We start from the raw sequence: 14,431 nt of genomic DNA on the forward strand, positions 1-14,431 counted from the left end.
CTTACTGCTGGGGAAGGCTCAGGTCACAGGAGACTGGATGTAGGTGAATTAAACAGGCTTTGTGGAATTACTAATCTGTGGAAAAGATGAAAGGGTATCCAGTATGTTTCAGGGAGAATGGAACGCTATCTGCTAGCTGGTTAAGGCAGAACAGGAGGAATCAGACTCCCACAGTGACTCTGGATGAGAGTTAAAATGAAGTTCTTGTAGAATAAGGCTAAGCTTCTGTGGCTGCAGTGTCGCTGCTGGGATGTGAGATCAGTCGCACAGAAAAAGCGGTGTTCTTACCTGAATCCCTTTCCGTCCTCACAGTAGCTTTCTGGAAAGGAGAAATGCTGGTCATAAAAACTCAAAGGGTCGAAAATAACAGTTCTCTGTTTAGGACTGGCAGTGTCTAAAAATTATTTAGAGGCTATGCCAGATGAATAACTATTCTGGATAACAAGTTCTCAGGTTATTCTCAAAAAACGATCCTCGGAGAGTGCCAGCAATACATTACGGCTCATGGTGTCCAAATACCTGCTCATGATGGTTTTAGAGGATAGGTTTTTTTCAGGGACAGCTCTTGTGAAGACTGTACTAAACTGCAGGTGCTTCAGGAAGCAGCCAATCCCTCTGTCTCTGTAAGTACAGTGTTCACCTTCCCCCTACTTATGCCTAAAACTATCCCTGAAGAGAAGAAATGCGTTTGAACTTCTAATGGTGATGTGATATAGTTTGCTGTTGCTTAAAATCAGTGTTTTACTATCCTGTTGTGGGAATGAGAGCACGATGGAGAATCTGCTTCCCGTAGTTGATCTTGCTAGGAGGATTCATGTTCCTATACAACACAGAGGGGATCTTGTTTACTGTGTTTCCTAAACGGCTGGCAAGGTATCTTGGGGGGAGGGGAAGGATTCCTAATCTGCTTAGCCCTTGGGTGTGATGATGAGGGTGCCAGGTACTAAAAAAAAAAAAAAAAAAAAAAAAAAATCCATGTTCATCTCTGGCATTTTTTTGTGTTGTGAAAATAGATTTTTTTTTTTAACGTGCTAACCCTAAACTGAAGGCTAAAAAGCAACCCTGCTGCCTCAAACACAGATGACTTCTCTCAAACGTTTTTCATTCTTCCTTTCGGTTTCTGGCACCAGGAACAAAGTATCAACACTATGTTCAAAACATGCTGAATGTGGGGTGTTGCATAGAGCTGGTAGAAACGCTGTTGAAAACGGCTGAAAGAAAGCGGCCTACAGTAACGGAGCGGGCTCCTCTCGTGGTCTGAGTAAATACGACTTAATTAGTAAAACGTCGGAAGTTCTGTACGTTTTTGCCCCCCCCCCCCCCCCCCCCAATACGTAACTGTGTGGTATGTCCCTCTGTTGGTCTCTGCGTGGCGGCTGCAGGGCGGACGGTGCGGGGCCGGGGCCGGGGCCGGGGCCGGGCCGGGCCGGGCCGGGCCCGCCCCGCGCCGCGGAGGCGCCGGCAGCGCCATGGTGGAGGCCTGGTACATGGACGAGTCGGCGGAGGACCAGCGCGCGCCGCACAGGCTCCAGCCCAACCGCCCCGTCGGCCTGCAGCAGCTCCGCGAGCTCGGCGTCCGCTACCGCAAAGTAAGCGGCGCCTGCCCCGAGGCGGAGCCGCCCGGCGCTGCGTGGCGGCGCCACCCGCCGCTTCCCCGGGCCCCCGAGAGGGAAGGGCCGCGGCAGCCCGCGGAGGGCACACGCGGAGACGAAGGCCCGGCGGCTCGGCCTGCCCCTTGGCGGGGCCTCGGCCGCGCAGCGCCCCGGGCCGCCGGGCCTCGGCCCCTCTCGGGGGCGGGCGGCGCAGCCGCGGCCCTGCCGCCTTCCCGGCGCTGCGGCCAGCCCCGCGTGGGGCACGGAGCCCCGCCGCGGCCCCCTCCTGCCGGCCCTGGGACCGTGATGGGCTGCTTCTAGTGAGACGTCTGTTTGTGAAAGTGCATTCCCCCTCCCCCCCCCCCCATACGTTTGACCTGTATGTTATTTATTTGAGAAAGGAGGCCTGCGCGTTGCTGCGCGCCTGCCAGCCTGGCTCTGCGTGTTGGCAGCTTTAGCAGGCGCTGGCGGCAGCGGCCCTGGCCAAGTGCCGTAGGTTTCGGACTGGGTCCGCTGGACGAGCCCCTCTGCCCTCCCCTCCTGTCCGCCCCGCAGCGAGGGAGGACAGGTTTGGGTCGTAGTGCAGCTGGGCCTATCGGTGTTTTTGAAGATTAAAAAAAAAATTTACCAGTGTTTTTAAAAACAACTGAAAAGTGAAAATTGCACTCAAAAGAGGAATCGTGCTGTGTAGTGCTGAGTGGGTTTTAATTCTAACTGACAGGCAGATGAGAGTGTGAGCCGAGCCACGTTTCTGTGGTCGCAACCTTTCCCTCCCACCCACCCACCCCGTTTTCCATGTTAGCGTCCCCAGAAATGGCACAGAAACAACAGGGGACCCTTAGGCCTCCTGTGAGGCGAAGGAAATGTCTGGGAGAGTTTTGATTATGTTTTTAAATTCAGAGATGCTGAATGAGATCAGTGGAGACAAATGAAGCAGGTTTGTGTGTGTGACATAATTAGCAAATAGCCGTGATCCGTCTTCCACGTGATTTCCTGACTCAGAGCACAAGCCTGGTTAGACTGTGTCACATTTCCACATTTTAAGGGTGGTTTAGAGGGAAGAGCTACTTGATGGAGAATCTCTGACGCAGGCTACTAATCAAACTGTAAAAGGTATTCATGAAGAACTCTTGATTTCTTTCCCCTGTAACCATATCTCCTGCACTTGCTGGAGTGTAGCAAAACTGATACTAGAGGATGAGAGTATCTTTGGGGGACTGTGACATATATTGATGGTGAGACTTAAGTCTTGGAAGTATGTTCAGTTCTGGGTAAGGTAAGGGCATACCGCAAGGATTAGTAAGCAACTGAAAATCTTGCTCGTATGTAAGATAGATAACCTAACCGGAGATAGCCTTTCATTTCTCCGTGTTATTAGCATCTCTCCCACCTTCAGGGATGTGACACTGTAAGTGCTGAGCAAAGAAAATCAGTTCTATCCAAAACAATTTCACAGTTCTGAAATAACCAGTGAAGACCCCAGAGTTGTCACTCCTTAGTTTAATCATATTTGTTGCTGTCATGCTGCTGCTGTTTTCCATACCACAATAAATTTGTGTTCTGGGAAGCACGTCATGCCAAACGAAAAGCAGTAGTGAAAGTAACTGGTACAAATCACGTATGTTTCTGCTAGTGTTTCCGAACGTAAGAAACTGGGATGCAGCAGCAACAGGAAGAACTTCCAGATAATTTCCTTCTGCGGGAGTACAGGATATAATTAAGTGTAATGAATTTGGCTCTGGAATGATACACAGACTGTAGGAGCCGTGTGTGAAGACAAGGTTAATTTTCTTCAACAGTAAGCCCTTTTGGGAAGTCCATGCTGATTTTGAAAGGTCAGGTTTTTATCATTTTTAATTTTCTCATTAGACTACATGATAACTAGAGAGTAACTCCACTGGATTGGGTAGTATCCAGTATATCCTTTGACATATGATATTTATTTATGCACTAATGCGTTGAACTTTCTGTCTTGGAAGCTAGTGGTACACGGCCTGTATGCCTATAAGGATCTAACTTAACTACCCATTCAAGTCATTTGCCTCTCCTTTGACGCTCTTGATTGCTTAGGCTTTTCCACATTAGTGTTTTGAATTCTGTTAAGCACTGAATGCATTTTTTTTCTGCATATTCTTTAGCTGGATGCTGATAACTATGAGACTGATCCATGTCTGAAAGAGATTCGGAAAGCAGAAAATTATTCTTGGATGGATATAATAACTATACAAAAAGACAAGCTTCCAAATTATGAAGAAAAGGTATGCAAGTCACTGCTTTTGAATGAGGATTTGAGCTCTGAAGTCTACCACTAGAGTGTGCAGCCAGCTTCTGACATGCATACACAGACCCTGCTCTTCAGAGATGAGATTATTTCCATGTTTAAAATATATCCTATACTAGTGTCCTTATCTTTCAAAAGGTAGTTGTGATATTATTTTTAAAATAAGAGAGGGTAGGTCTCTTACTTTCATAGGTTATCTTCAAAGATTTTTAGAATACTTTCCATAACTATGTGTTATGTTGAAACTAAGATACCTATAAATAGAATCCTCCAAATATTCTGAGATCCTCATCTGGATGAAGGTAGGCTGTTGCCAGCTGTGGGCTCTGAAGGCTGACAAACCCCTAAACCAAAGTACACCTTAGTGTCTGACTGCTTGCAAAATGCATCTTTTCAAAGTATATGTTAACATCATGGAATATGAAGGACGCATTACTTTAAGAAGTTTTTTTTTTTAACTTGGGAAGTCGATATCCTGCCTGTTTTAAAACAGGAGAATGTGAGTGCTGTCAGGTTCTCAGATAAGCGTTGCAGAAGGAACTTTCTCTTCCCTGTCTCAGGATGTTGGTATGCTGTTCTGACTTGAATGCAGTAACTGAGGATTAGCATTAGATGGGACCTCAGGTTGCCTGCATGGCCTCTACCTGATAGGAAGATAGGTTTTCTTTGGCAGGGCGTTTTGCCCTGCTGAACCAGTAAGGGTTGAGAAGTAAGTTTCAGGGATGCCTGAGCTAGTGTGGCTAAACAGCATCCGGACCTAAGCAGATGGTGCAATGTGGCATTGCACTATTCTGTGTGGACTTACTAGCTCAGATCTCTGCTAGTTGAACCTTTAAAGCCTGTTTTATTCTGTGCTGTGAAATGTTCAAAGAATTCTTCATTCCAGGAGAGTGCTGCTGCTGCTGTCTAGGAAGAAAGAGCCTGGAGTTGGGACTCTGGCCTCAGTATGTTGATGGTTGATTTATGAGTCACGTACTGTTCACATAATGCAGTAGGTGGGCCATGTTTGGCAATAATTACTTTTCTGATGTAGAAAATGAGGTGTGGTAGCTTGTGGAGCTAGTTCAACCTCAAACAAGCGTAAAAAAGAGTGATAATCTTCCTCTATCTTTTTTTTTGCATTTCAGGAAAAAAGGGCACATAATGGTCAAAGTTAACAACTGCAGGGGCCAAATCCTGTGGTAGGAAGCGTTGCCCTCTCCTCTCTCAAGTGGGTTTGAGCGTTACTGTGACTCAGAGAGTGGTTATGTGCAGCCATATCTTCTGTTTCTTGTCAGTGATATCTTCCAAAGGAAGAACAGCAACATCGTTACAAGTGTCCTGAGACTGAGTCTGGCTGACCAAATTAGTCACTTCAGCCATGTTAACATTTATTAGTTAAATCACTTTGTGTCTGTTTTTGTCTGCTTTGCCAAGTGTTTCTACTAGATTTCTTTGCAGTTTTTCCTGTCTTCAGCAATTCTAAGAGGCATTTACTATCCCTAGATAAAAACATTTTATGAAGAACATTTGCACCTAGACGATGAAATTCGCTACGTCTTAGATGGATCTGGCTATTTTGATGTTCGAGACAAGAATGACAAATGGATACGGATTTCCATGGAAAAAGGAGACATGATCACTCTCCCTGCTGGCATATATCACCGATTTACACTGGATGAGAATGTATGTTATTATAGATTACAGTAAGTTTTGATGACAAATATATGTGAATATATTTCATATTTGTAACTGCATGCTATGAGATGGAGTTCATTAGCAAACTGTATTATGAAGTATGAAATAGGAATATGAAAAATACTAAATAATTCATAGCATCTGAACCTTTCATCTCTAGGTCACAAATCTAGCTTCAGCTCATCGGCTGTAACTGCAGGTCATTGCCACGTGATATCTGTAGTGTATCTGATGTTAAGGTGGTGTGCCAAGCCCTGCGGCTGTCCCGCACGCTGTTGCCACTACTTTTCATTGTGGAGGTGTGGAGATGGATCCTTCCGTGTTGCCTTCTTGATTATCTTTTTTGGGGATAAACTGAGCATATCTGTGTGCAGCAGTGGCATTTTTCATGAGTGCTAATCACTTTTCAGGGAAAGAATAATTTAAAGGTCTAGAGCTGCTACTTTCAGCTAAGAGATGCTAGGCTGAACGTTGCCTTCACAGTAAGTGACCTGCTTTAGGAGGGTATTTTTGGCCATAGGATTGTGAAATTGCACACATAGTCATGCTCTGGGCACCTATGTTTGTAATCTCAGCCTCAGCCCTGGAAAGTGAGGGGAATTTGTCCTGTTTTCTCTGTGTGTTGCAAAACCCCATCTCTAGCATAGCCTTGTATGTGCTATAATATTGAATCAGCTGCCTGAGTAGCAGATATCATGTATGTAGAAAAGGAAAGCCTAGCTTTTAATGTCCGCATTTAGAGATTCACAGTGAATCAGCAACAGCTGCTAATTTTTAAGGCTTTTTCTTTATGTGGACAAATATAAGGGGATATGGGTTGAGGGCTGGGCATGGATTGAGATCTCATCAAGATGTCTTAAATATACTTTTCAAGACTGTAGTCCAGGAAGGCTATCTTCAAGTTCCCACTTAACTGAAGGGTCTGGAAGTACATAAAGAACTTAAGTTCTTCAGGTGCCTAACTTTATTCTGGACATTGCAGAGCACCGAGATGCAAGATAAGCACTTGGTAGTGTTTACAAAACAGGTAGGGCCTAAACTTGCAGTGTAGGTAACAGAAGAGGAGAGGCGAGTTTCCCCCTAACTCATTAGTTAGAGCACTTCTCAGGGATGTAAAATTCCCTTCTCTGCTTCCACAGCTGCACTTTCTGGCCTGATTAGCTGGCAGTGGGGGCTCTTGCTTCTTTCTGTTGAAGTCTGAAGACTTACCACTTTCCACAGCATTACTTGTTGGCTGGTTTAAGCATTTCCCATTCAGCTTTTATGGCTCCCACTCTGAGTGAGGCTTCTGATATCCTCAAGCATTGTGTAGTGAGTTTGGGTACTGTGAGTGTCATCGCATGACTAAGCAGCTAGGAATTAGCTTCCACATTGCTCAGTGTTGTGGATCTAGTGCAAAATGATTTGCACAAGAGTATTTTTTTGTTTTCTTTGAAACAGCTCTCTCCTTGCCCGACCAGGAGGCGCTATGGTTTGCGATGCAAATATGGCACTGACTAGTTGCAACACCCCCCACTGCAGTAGCTGGGAGCTGGAAAGCAGCATAGTGGTACAATTCTCTGGAACATGTGGAGCTGTCAATCCATCTTGAAATGCTTTTGACAATTGCAACAGAAGTGCAAATTAAACCGTTAACTTCAGAATTAAGATCCTGTGGAAGGGAGCTCTTATGTTATTTGTGACTTCTTGTTCTTTGACAGAATTACGTGAAGGCAATGAGGCTATTTGTTGGAGAACCAGTCTGGACAGCATACAACCGTCCAGCTGATCATTTTCCTGCTCGGAAACAATATATGAAGTTTTTGACTGAAGAAGCACAGTAATGGTCTCTGAAACCTGATATGTGAAAACTCCTGAAGCTCTATCAGAAAAAATGTAAATGGTGTTTTTTTTTCACCGTTTACACTTGCATATACTCTTAGAATCACAGAATCATAGGAAAAAATGGGTTGAAAGGTCACGTGGAGGTCATCTAGTCCAATCAACTGCTCAGTGTAGGGCCAACTTCAAAATTTGATCAGGTGCCTCATGGCCTTGTCTAGCTAAGTTTTGAAAATCTCCAATGGCGGGGATTTCACAGCTTCTCTGGGCACCCATTCCAGTGCTTAACTACTGTCATGGGCAATAATTTTTTTCTTTATGGCCAATGTGAACTCCCTTGTGGCGGCTTGTGATTGTTGCCTCTAGCCCTTTCATTGAATGCCTGAGAAGAATCTGATTCTGTCTTCTCTACAATCCTTTCCTCTAGTGGGAGACCTCTAGTAGGTCCCCTCTTACCCTTCTCTTCTCCAGGCTAGACAAACCAGTATCCTTGGCTGGACTCTCTCCAGTCTAACTAATGAAGATGTTAAACATTATTGGCCCTAGTTTTGATTGCTGAGGAACATCGCTCATAACCAGATTACTGTTAGACTTGAACCACTGACTACTTCAAGCCTGATGGTCCAGCAGCTTTTCACCACCTTGCAGTCTGTCTCTAGTCTGACCACAAGACTGCTCTGGGAGTCTGTGTTGAAAACCTTGCTAAAGTCAATGTAAATGACATTCACCACTTTCCCTCCTTCATGGAGCCAGTCATTTCTTCCTAGGTGGCAGTCAGCATGGTCAGGCACAATTTGCCTTTAGTAAATGGGTGCTGGCTGTTTCTGGTCACCTTCTTGTACTTCATGTGCCTGGAATGGCTTCCATGAAAACTTGCTTCTTAATTTTCCTGGGTTCTGAAGTGAAGCTGACTAGCTTGTAGTTCCTCTTTCTCGCCTGTTTTGAAGATAGGTGTAACGTTTGCCTTTTTCCAGTTACTAAGATTTCTCCTCGTCTCTGTGACATTACGAAGGTGATAGCAACCTTGCAGGTACATTTACACTTGCTCAGGAATCCATTTTCTATCCCTTTTCTTGATATTTCTAGCAGGTAGAATTGGGAGAGGTGGGCTACATTAATATTCTTTCTGCTCTGAATCCATGCAAATGAACTATGTAGGATTCATTTTTTAATTAAAGAAAATAAACCCTGTTTCATTCTTGTCTAAAAATGTTCATAAGATAATTTGCATAATCAGCATTTTAGTATGCAGCTTCCCAAGTTCTGCCTTGGTACATAAAACTGTGATTTTCTTGCAGTAGAATGCAGCACTTGGCTCTTCTGAGTTACTAATAAAATTACTTTGTCTTGGGTGTGTGGTTTTTTTTCTTCCTTGTCCTAACATTAAGGACATGTTCAATTATAGTGTTGTTATAACGGTTAATCAGCTTTTATTCCTTGTTCTGCTCCTGGCTTGTTCTGTAAGACTGGACAAATCATGAACTGTGTGCCTTAGTTTCTTTAGCTGCAAAATGGAGATAAGTAGACTTAAATTTGCTGGTTCAGTTGCTTGAGGTTTTCAGTAAATGCTTTTCAGTTACACAGTATGTGCTGCCCCTCAGCAGTGGACACAGGAGTGGTGTTTTGGACTATGAATTTGCCTTTTACATTGACAAAGTATGTCAGTGGGGCAGACAGTCACTTGAATGGATGATGAAAACGGATTCTTCACTGACTACAGCTTGTATGGCAATTTAAGCTGTATGCAATTAATATAAACTCCTATTTTCAGCTTTCAAAACACACATGAATCTAGAAAGAAGTTGAAATTTCAGCTTATGGAAATCTTCATAAGGTAGTGGACGGATTAGATGTATTGAACTTTCCCACTGTCGTTCTGCTATGGGTGGAAGAATGTCCCGTCTTCAGCAGGATGCAGTATTTTCATCATTTTGTGGCAGCATTGCTTGCAATGATTTGTAGGTGTTTTAATTCTTTAAAAGCGTTTCTGAAAACACAATTACTGTTCTGAAGTGAAATTGTGCTAGCTTTTAAGATAAATGTTGGAAATGGTGAGCAAAAAAGGCATGTATTTCCTGCCTTACTGTCTTAGGTTGCAAGATACGTGAAGACAGAGCTCGATACCCGACTGTTCGTTCTACTAGTGCTAGGCTCAATTTGTGGAAGTAGGGTGCAGGCATAACCCAAGCTTGCAAAATGTCTGAATCTGCCTGAATTAGCTCTTGTGCAGTGGTTAGTAAGCCTTGATGAAAATTGGCGTTACAGTCAACGTTATTAGCAAATACGAAGCCTGACCATAGTCACACAACGCTTCATCAGGCTGGCTGCTGTGCTGTGTCGTATCGTCTGCCTCGCTGGGTCAGGGATTTGTGTGCTGCCCTCCACTTCCACGGTAGAGGCGCTTGAGTATCCTTTTGTCTTTTGCACGGTTTCCCCACCGAGGCATCCTGTTCCCAATATGAACTTCTGGGATTTTTCAAAGACGAGCTACAGGAATCAATGATAGTTACTGCCTGCAGCAAGATTTATTTCTTTGACTTATATGCCCCCCAAAATTATATTTCAGAATGAAAAGTAAAATGACTGCTTTCTCCTAGTGCTGGAATTAGACTGGATACCAGGGTCTAATTCATCTTCTCTCTGCTTTTATTTTCCTTTTTAACAGAAGGCAGCAGGAGACTGGTCATTTCTCCTAGTTCTCCTTTGGGCCCTTCTGCTTTGATTCTCTGTTTCTCACTTTCTCTGCAAAAAAGAGCAGTGGAAGTAGTGAAGTGAGATCTAGGAACTCCATTTACAGCACAGTCATCCCATGACAGACTAGGGGAGCTACTAGAAGGAGAGAACAGGTAATGCCGTCTACTCATGAGAGATTTACAGTTTGGAGGCAATGACGAGGGGATAAATAGTAAAGGAGCTGCCCACAGCAATTGCTTTCAACAATGTGACCTCAGAAACAAAACTGAACCACCTTGTTTTGTTGCCTTGGTGGAGGAATATATACACCTGGCACAGCACCCATCTCTTGGCTGTCAGGAATAACACATGATACCCCTGCTGAAGATCGTTCATCATTTTCATAGCACAATGCATTCTGCTGCTGCGAGGTGGCAGTGGCTGTGGGGGTCTCACTCTGAACACTCTTAAATACATGCCCTAGACTGCTATAGGTGTCTTTGAAAGGTTGAAAGCTTTACTCTCAAAAAGTATTTTTGTCAGCCAGGGAAAAAGGCAATTTGGGGCCTGTATACTGATTCTACAGCTGTGAAGAGATTCCATGGGAGATTACAGAAGAAACAGCTGGACAGAAGAAACATTAATAGTAAACACTTATTCTGAAGAATGGGAGGGGAAGGAGAGGATTCTTTCCAAGGAAAAAGGCAGTTTATTTGCATGGCCATTTTTTGCCTTTTTTTTTTTTTTCCCTCATTTTCCACAGCTTTAAAAATTAGAAGTGAGATCAGTGCTTTTTTTGTCCAAAAACGTGAGTCTGTTTTACTGCAGCTAGTGGAGAATCTTGGTGCATTGATGTATTATTAAAATTTATGTAAGTGGTATCAGCAACACCATGCTGGCAGCATTAACTCAGACAAGGGGAATACTTCAACCCCTCCAGAATTAGATTAAAAAAAAAAAAAAAAGTAGGCAAAGTGGTGTTGAATTGTGGGTTTTGAAGATAGCTTTTTGGCACCTACGTATCACTTTTCACATTAATCCAAACTTTTCTTAGCACGTACAAGTGACACATACCTCTGTTTCTCATGACCAGCTTGAGAGTGCTGTGGCCTTGTTTTCTGCAAGTGAACTCAAAGGAGGTTATGGATGGTCAGTGGGCTGTTTCTAAAGTTAGGTGAGCAGACAGATGGCTGACAAAATCTATGACCCTGCCCTCCTTTTTTATGTGCCTTGGAGCAAGTATCTGTGGTGGTGGTGGTGGGGGGGAGGGGGTTCACTCAGGGAAGCCGGATATTTTAATGCTAAGCTATTTCACAGCCAGAGAGTAGAACTAATAACATCTACATCAGGCACCCTGTCCTATGTATGCTCAGTGAGATCTGGAGCTCACTGAAAGGAAATGCTGATGGAAAGGGGTGTCTCACCCTCAGCTGCAGAGAGACACCTCCTTTCACTGCTGCAGTTAGCAGAGAGGTTTAAACATGGGCCTCCTACAAATGTCTGGTACATCTTGAGTCCCGTTGTTTGCTCGGTGACTTTGGAAATTTGGAATCAGACCTATAGATGTTGCTCATCAAGTCCAGTCCTCTCCAAGATCTGGCTCTCAAGCAATAAATACTTGTTCAGAGTATCTCTCCCCCATGACTCTTTGCTTCCAAGCCCTCCTCAATAGCATGTAGTGCTGACCTCCAGCGCTAGAGGAGGAGCCACATTGTGTTCCTGCTCTATGCTCATCCCCTCCTGGCCATGTACTGTCTGTCATGCTAACTTAGGTCTCTTGAGCGCCAAGGTGTTGCCAAATGGCTGGCCAGTGAGTGACTAACCTGGCAGGGCTCTGCAATCTCAGTGAGGGCTTTTAAATCCTTCTGTAAGCCAAATCTTCCTGATCTGTATTTCACAGTTTGGGTAGTGACAATATTCTGTTTCTGATTTTGCATAAAGACTATTTTCCCATCTTTTGCATTATGCTTCACTCCAGAGAAAGACTAATTCTAAGTTCCTTAAGATCAGAGAGGCAGACCCTTTGCAAGGAGACCAACTGAGCTGCAAGGACTGCAAGGCTAGCAGCAACCTATAGCTTCTGCATTTACTTTCTTACGCAGTCACGCTTAGTCTTCATCCACACTCCTCGTTCTTTCCTTTCCACTTTATTATTTGTTTATTTACCTCTGATGTATTGTCCAGCATGAATGTCTACATGAGCTATTACAACACCACGCTGAAAGACTGTGCCAGCTGAAAACAAGTGCTGAGGTAACTGCTGTGGCACATTGCTCAGGGATACTGGAGCTTGCTGGGACTTACTCACAGAGGCTGTCATGAGTTAACCTCCTACAGCCCAAGGGGAAGGAAGCTGTCTAATGAGTAGTAGAGAACAGGCTCCTGTGTCTTGGTGCTTTGAATCACTTCCTGAAGGAGCCTCATGTTCTCTTTGCTTTGACTGGGGTTAAAGTAGCCTTCGTGAGTCCTCTGGGATGGGGTGCCTGTATGTTGTGTTATAATGCACGGCGCAGCCCTCCTGTATAGCCCCGACTCTGGAGGCCCAAGGTGCTGGGTGTTGTCCTGCCTGGAGGTTGCTGTTCCTGCTCCCTGAACAGCCTTCTGCGAATCCTAGAGCTAGGTGTCCTGGCTCCTCATGCAAGGCAAAGGGGAGCAGTGGACATGCAGGGACATGGACCACCAGAACAAAGCGGGGAACCAATGCATTAGAATGAAATGGAGAGAAAAATTGGCCCAGCGTTTGATGTGCTACACAGCTCTGGCACCAAGGGGCTGCTTTTACTCAGGATCTCAGTGGGGAAACATCTGACATTTGGTGCCTGTATGAGCTCGTACGCTTGACTAGATGTCTGCATGAACATAAGTAACATCTGTGAATGGCTAATGTGTGCTGATTAGAAGGCTGGCCTGGAGCGTAGGAGATGCTGTTCCAAGTCCCTGCTGGGAGTGAGAGAAAAAGAAGACAAGCACCTCTCTCCCCAAGAGGCCTGGTGAATACTTCTAGCATCGGACATGTTTTTCTGCTGTCAGGCTTTGGCATAAGGGCTGTGCTGCCCTTCCAGTGCCCACAGGAGCCTGTGTCTGCCTCTCTTGGAACTCGACAAGCGTCAGATCTTCTGTGCGCTCAGCGCATCAGGTCCCACTGGCAGGACAGGCACTCTCCTGCTTAGCTTCTGACTCCTAGATTTGGCTTGAACTGCAAACTTTAGACTAGACAGGCTGATTTCATGACCAAGGCAGCCATTTAGTATCAACTGCCAGAAACCAAGCCATATAAAGGCTGAGGTGGCAACTGAGCAACATTGAAGAATATGCCTAGTAGCTGAATAACGGCTTTACATTTTTGGTCAGGCAGACTGGGGACCTGACCCATGTTATGTGTGTAAATTAGCTAATATCTGATTGGGATTCTTTGTTGAGAAAACAGCAGAAATTCTCAGACACAAAGGCAATGGCCCAGATACAGGCCAGATGGCTGTAAGCAGCCCTAGTCTGAATTAGGGATGGGGATCAGTTCTGCTGTCTGCCACTAGAGTGTGATCCAGCATCTAAATTACTTGCTCAGACCCTGCTCTGCAAATGATGGATTTTTTTTTTTTTAACTGCTCTAGTAATTCCATTCTGTAGCTTTTAACTTCAGTATTTTCAGTTTAGCACTGACAGTTCTGACAATTTTTCAAAGTCAGAAAGGAACCTTCTCTCTCTTCCCTTCCCTGCCTCAAACAAATATATTTTTTCCTCTCTTTTTTGTGGGTAAATTACAAGGTATAATGGCTGGGTTTTAGACCGATTCTCTTACTGGCAAGCTCACTTATATATAAATACAGAACCATCTGCAGAAGACCACCCAGAGCTGTGACAGGATCAGCTGTTGATCCAGAACAACTTGGATAAGGCAACAACTGGTTTGTCCTCCCACCCTCCACCTTTCTGTTCTTCCCTAACGCCAAGATTGTGACCATTTCACCCACCCTTTGAAGATAAGACCCTCTAAATTTATAATCCCCAAGCTGACTTGGAGAAGCAGGTAGGAAAGCAGCTTTCTGCTATCACCCGAAAGTTAGTGCTGGAACTTGCTTGCATTCAGCACTACTGAACTGCTGTTCATAGGCTAAAAGCTCTATGCAGGTTCCTACAATGTGAAGGACTTCATTAGTAAAATACATTATTCCTAATACTTTATTAAACATGTAGAAATCACGGTGGAAAAGGGGGTAGTATCATCCTTTGAACTCATATTACAGGTGTGAGCTTACAGATAAAAACAGCCTTGTTCTTTGGAGTTTCCCTGGCTTTTGCAATCTAGGCTGCTACCTTAGCAGGCTCAGATAGATAGGTAAAAGAGTCTGGCTGCTGTGTTTCCACCTGTATGGAATAAATTTAAACC

At 44.5% G+C, this 14,431-nt stretch overlaps 1 protein-coding gene across 1 annotated transcript; it reads left to right on the forward strand.

Annotated features, from left to right (window-relative positions):
- Positions 1-1,395: 1,395 nt before the first annotated feature.
- On the forward strand, positions 1,396-8,723 carry ADI1 (acireductone dioxygenase 1). Its single transcript, XM_068937258.1, has 4 exons — positions 1,396-1,589; positions 3,731-3,850; positions 5,359-5,538; positions 7,251-8,723. The coding sequence occupies exons 1-4, from the start codon at positions 1,470-1,472 to the stop codon at positions 7,371-7,373; spliced, it is 543 nt and encodes a 180-aa protein (XP_068793359.1). The 5' UTR covers positions 1,396-1,469; the 3' UTR covers positions 7,374-8,723.
- Positions 8,724-14,431: the final 5,708 nt, after the last annotated feature.

The sequence above is a fragment of the Struthio camelus genome, chromosome 3 (assembly GCF_040807025.1).
Source record: "Struthio camelus isolate bStrCam1 chromosome 3, bStrCam1.hap1, whole genome shotgun sequence".
In the NCBI taxonomy this organism is placed as follows: domain Eukaryota; kingdom Metazoa; phylum Chordata; class Aves; order Struthioniformes; family Struthionidae; genus Struthio; species Struthio camelus.

What these genes read in the sequence shown, in the direction of transcription:
- ADI1 (XM_068937258.1), top strand. Translation starts at nt 1,470, where the DNA reads ATGGTGGAGGCCTGGTACATGGACGAGTCGGCGGAGGACCAGCGCGCG. An exon ending in TCGGCGTCCGCTACCGCAAA is followed by an intron (nt 1,590 to 3,730) that starts GTAAGCGGCGCC and finishes CATATTCTTTAG; the next exon opens with CTGGATGCTGATAACTATGA. An exon ending in TTCCAAATTATGAAGAAAAG is followed by an intron (nt 3,851 to 5,358) that starts GTATGCAAGTCA and finishes TACTATCCCTAG; the next exon opens with ATAAAAACATTTTATGAAGA.